The 5497-nt window shown below is 42.3% G+C and overlaps 1 protein-coding gene across 1 annotated transcript in view; it reads left to right on the top strand.

The window, feature by feature from the left end:
* The first annotated feature begins 856 nt into the window (after nucleotides 1-856).
* LOC107717755 (junction-mediating and -regulatory protein-like) overlaps nucleotides 857-5497 on the top strand; it is a 23800-nt gene continuing 19159 nt past the window's right edge. The window contains exon 1 of the mRNA XM_016524590.1: nucleotides 857-1496. Coding sequence (XP_016380076.1) covers nucleotides 954-1496 — 543 coding nt within the window. The 5' untranslated portion in view covers nucleotides 857-953. The remainder of the gene's footprint in view (nucleotides 1497-5497) is intronic.

The raw sequence follows: 5497 nt of genomic DNA, 5'->3' as shown, positions 1-5497 counted from the left end.
TTTATTTAAAAATGACCCTCTAACACTAGCATTCCCTGTTCTTTTTCTATTCTTTCTACTTGTTTTCTTTTTATTTATAAAACCTGGCTACATATACTGTTAGGCGAAGCCCCGCCCTTGTCCCCGCCCCCTACTGTCCTCTTTTTGGAAAACTAAAATATGGTCACCCTATATATGATGTTTTATTAAGAAAGTTCGGGAGGAGCACGTTTAGTTAATTAACCTAATTAACAAGAGGTGTGTATATATACACAGCAGATCTACCTCTGTTCCTTGACAGTTTTCCAGCAGCCCTTCTCTGCACTTACAACTATTCCAGTCCCCTCGGACAGCACGCCAAATACGCATAACCTTTACTCTGATTATTACATGTAAGTAAAAACTCGTGAAATATATATATATACACTGTATATGGACCTGACTGTATATAACACAACGAAAACAAGTAGATAGAATAGAAAAAGAATGGACAATGCTAGTGTTAGAAAACAAGCAGTTAGAAAACGAATAGAGAGAGCAAGTGTTAGAGGGTCAAGTCAACAAATAGATAAAATAGAATTAGAATAGTACGGTGAATGTCGTCGAGTTGACCGTTCCAAGATGGCGGACGCGCAGCGGTCGAATGGGGCTCTATACATATCTATGGCCACGACGACCACCGTGCGTCTTCGATGGCGTCATCACGCAGCGAGCGTGTCACACGTGCAGATGTTTACGTCCTCCTGTGTGACGTCAGCGCCCAGCGAGTCGTCGTCGGATGAGAAACATCGGCGATGTTAAAGATGCGGATCAGCGCGCAAAACGCCTCGCGGGGGACGCGACGCGCGCGGAAGTGAACGCGCAGCGATGCGCGCGCGCGTCGGGACACAAAGCAGACGGGAATCGGTGTTATTAACGGTTTTCTCGCGCGTCCGTTAGTCTGGCCTTTCTTCTGCTGAGCAGTGTCCGGATCCATGATGGAGGACGCGCTGGAGTGCGGATGGGTGTCGGTGCGCCCCAACGCCTTCGAGGAGAAACACAAGCACAAGTTCGTCTTCATCGTCGCCTGGAACGAGATCGAGGGCAAGCTCGCCGTCACGTGCCACGACCGGACCGTGCAGCGGCGCGGAGGGAGCGCGGAGCCGGAGCTCGGTGACTCGCCGCCGGACTCCAGCTGGGCCGGGCTCTTCTCGTTCCAGGAGCTGCGCGCCGCTCACCTGCAGCTGTGCGCCGTCAACTCGGACCTGGAGCCGTGTCTGCCCGCCTTCCCCGAGGAGCAGACGGTGTGGACGGTGCTGTTTGGCGCGCCGGATCTGAGCGCGCGGGACGCGGACTCGCTCTGCTTCCAGCTGCAGGTGTATCTGGGGCACGCGCTGGACACCTGCGGGTGGAGGATCCTGTCCCAGGTGCTGTTCCCCGACAGCGACGACTCCGAGGAGTACTACGAGAGTCTGAGCGAGCTGCGGCAGAAGGGCTACAAAGACGCGCTCCAGAGAGCCAAGACAAACCTGCAGCAGGTGAGACTCATTAACGACCGTCTCTAAACTCGCCAACATCATCCCGAGATCCGACTACACCACCGCACAGCTCTGTGTGTGTGACCCTGGAGCACAAAACCAGTCATAAGGGTCAATTTTGTGAAATTGAGATGTATGCATCATCTGAAAGCTGAATAAATAAGCTTTCCATTGATGTATGGTTTGTTAGGATAGGACAATATTTGAAAATCTGGAATCTGAGGGTGCAAAAAAATCTAAATATTGAGAAAATCATCTTTAAAGTTGTCCAAATGAAGTTCTTAGCAATGCATATTACTAATCAAAAATTTAGTTTACGGTAGGAAATTTACAAAATATCTTCATGGAACATGATCTTTACTTAATATCCTAATGATTTTTGGCATAAAAGAAAAATGTATAATTTTGACCCATACAATGTATTGTTGGCTATTGCTACAAATATACCCCAGCGACTTAACACTGCTTTTGTGCTGCAGGGACACATATAGCAAACCTCAACTGTGTGATTGTTCATATTATCACAAACTATTATCGCACAGCTCTATATTTAAAGCTGTATAGTGACCTTTATATACTTTATATACAGTACACGTGTGTAAGGCGATTCCCAGTTAGCAAAAATATGTTCCAAGAACGTTTTGCTAATGTTCCTGAAGTTATGAAAATGTTATTTCTAAATATTCTCAGAACATTTAAAACATCTAGTTTTAATGTTAAGAAGGTAATCAAAAATAAACATTTTAAAAATGTTTTTTCTTGATTATATGAACGTTCGACTTGATCATTTTGCAAACATTATGGGAACGTTACTTTTGTTGAACGTTTCTTCTCTGAACCATCTGAAACTAGTAGATATTACCATTTTAAATAGTTAGACAAACAAGTAAGTTTCATAAAAACATTCCATGAACTGTGTGTAAATGTTTTAGTGCTAACATTATCTATCAATGTTTGTTTGTAACTTTGACAGAACCGTTAGCTAAAGTTCAAATCAAATATACAGCCAATCTCAACTGCTGGATTGTTTATATCATCTCTAAATGTTGTTGTTATTATTATATGTGTATTATTGTCCAGCTCTAATCTGATAAATGCGGCTATAAGGCATAAATATATTAGGATATTATAAACATGAACATCATGATTTTCTGTAAAGCTGCTGTGAAAAGCGCTATACAAATAAATTTGACTCCACTAACCACACTCACACTCTCACACACACACACACACTCACTCATTCACTCACTCACTCACTCACTCACACACACACTCTGTCTCACTCACTCACTCACACACACTCACTCACACTCTGTCTCACTCACTCACTCACACACACACACTCACACACTCTCTCACTCACACACACTCACACACTCTCTCACTCACTCACTCACTCACACACACACACACAATACTGACTGTCTTCATTCACAACACTAGAGCTGCTGTTTGGGTTCAAACACAAACTTCTTTTCAGATGTTTTTGTTGAAGTGTGTCTGTTTACAGTAAATGACAGTATGACACCTGCTGTGATGCGTGTGACATTTATATGTTTGAACATGAAAGTATGAAAACAACAACAACTCCACTGACTGAACACACTCTCTCTCTCACACACACACACACACACACAATCACACGCTGAGAATCTTTAGAGACTGAAGGCATTTGTTCTTATTGATTGACACGTGAGAGTCGACAACACAGTCAGATATTAATAACCCAGATCGCTCATTGATTACAGTGATGTGGGTGGAGCCTCGACACTTACAGTAGAACTAAACCTTGTAAAGTAAAGCATCACTAGCTGCGGTCAGATGTGATGATCAGCACACGGGTCACTGAACCTCTAAACCACCATCTGTCAGAGCGAAACCTGACCCAGAGTCAGCACAATGAGTGTGAGCGGATTACACACACACACACACACACACACACTCATATACACACTTTCACACACACGCATACACACTCACATACACACTCACACATAGAAACACAAAATCATATATGCACAAACACATTTACACACTAGCACACAAAAACACAGATATTTACACACACGCACATAAACACACACTCAGTTATAAATGAGTGAATATCATCAGACACAAACATCCCAGCGAGTGTCGTTTACTGTCAAGAAGCACAAACACTCAGTCAGTTGAGATGATAAAACACAGCTAGTGTTGAAGTGTTGTGTGACTGTGTGAATATGAGTGCATGTTTATGTGGGGTTTTGAAGTGTCTGTTTAGAGTGATTCGTGCTGCATGATTAACCAAAATAAACCCCAAATCCAGAAATGGCTTTATGTGGCGATTATCAAATCACAAAGGCTGTGATTTAGTTCAGCATCTGCGCTGTGTGTTTCAGAGTGAAGCGTGGCACTGTGTTCATTTACACACCAGCAGCTCGTGATGTTTCAGCGTCTCGCAGTAAACCATGCACATGAACTCCAGCTCTCTGAGTCGCTTTAACATGCGTTTGGGAACAAAACATGAGCTAAACATCTTCATAAAGGTGTAATAAGAAGTGCTGATCAACAGAAGAGAAGCTTTAAGGAGCGCACGCTTCTGCGGTTTTCTGTCAGAATAAAAAGTTTGATGCTTTAACATCTGAAATCAAGACAGCCATCAATATTAGTGTTGTAATTTTACATTTGCAGTGTAAAATAAAATAATTTTTCTCAAAATTCTGGCCAAAATTGTAAAACCCTACAAACAGGCACATTTTAAGCACGATTTTTCCCTGATTTGTTTTCCTCAGCAGATCAGAGAAGTGACTGAAGCTCAATCAGGATGGTGTGTTTGATTAGCTTAGCTTAGGGGTAAATTATACATAGGGGCTCGTTAGCATATTAGGGGGCTTATCAAATGTTTTATTTTCTCCCAAATGAATTTTTTCCCTAAATTCCTATTTAATTTTTTTCTGGATTCTATTCAAATGGTAAAATTAAATTTTAATTTTGATTAAAATTTTGATTTAACAATTAAAAAGCAAGCCTAATTAATTGAAATTGTGAAACAGTTCATTAAAAGTTTAACAAAAATTACATTTTCAGGACCCTATGAAAAATCCATTTTAGTTTTTTCCAAATTTAAGTCAAACCGAACGTTTGTTTCTACGTCTCAAAGCGCTGTTTATCTCAGTGTTAAACTGCATGGGTTCAAAATCAACCAGTCAGCAGGACGTCTGACTGTAAACAAGAGTCAAACAGCGACACACACACATAGACACACAAATGCACCCAAACACACTCTCTCTCTCACACACACACACACACACACACACACACACACACACAAACAAACCTATATGACTTTCTTTATTCAGTGGAACACAAAAGGAGATATTGGGAGAAATGTCTCAGTGTTTTCTGTCCATATAATGAAAGTCAATGGGGTCCAGTGTTGCTGGTTCTCAAAGTTCATTTGTGTTCCATTAAAGAAATCCTCGTTATTTTTGGGTGAACTCTCCCTTCGAGCACTGCTAAAATACCACAACTGAAAACACATGCCTGTGAGTGTGTGAGTGAGCGAGTGTGTGTGTGTGAGAGTGAGTGAGTGAGTGAGTGAGTGAGTGAGTGAGTGTGTGTGTGAGAGTGAGTGAGTGAGTGAGTGAGCGAGTGAGCGAGTGAGTGTGTGTGTGTGAGAGTGAGCGAGCAATATGAAAAGAAAGCTTTCTTGTGCAATTTTCAGATATCTGAAAATGACAGACCCTCTACATGCACATGTAATCAGGTTATTTCGATAATTTAGAATTGTTTGTGATTGATGAGAATCTACATGTGAATTACAAAACAAGCGACGCGGTGATCCGTAAGTGAGTGAGTGTGTGAGTGTGTGAGTGAGTGAGCGTGTGAGAGAGCGAGTGAGTGAGCAAGTGAGTGTGTGAGCGTGTGTGAGTGTGTGAGTGTGTGTGAGTGAGTGAGTGAGCGTGTGAGAGAGCGAGTGAGTGTGTGAGCGAGTGAGTGTGTGAGCGAGTGAGTGTGTGAGC

The sequence above is a fragment of the Sinocyclocheilus rhinocerous genome, unplaced genomic scaffold (assembly GCF_001515625.1).
Source record: "Sinocyclocheilus rhinocerous isolate Xijiao unplaced genomic scaffold, SAMN03320098_v1.1 scaffold693, whole genome shotgun sequence".
Classification (NCBI taxonomy): Eukaryota; Metazoa; Chordata; class Actinopteri; order Cypriniformes; family Cyprinidae; genus Sinocyclocheilus; species Sinocyclocheilus rhinocerous.
This window is presented reverse-complemented; position numbering and strand designations above follow the sequence as displayed.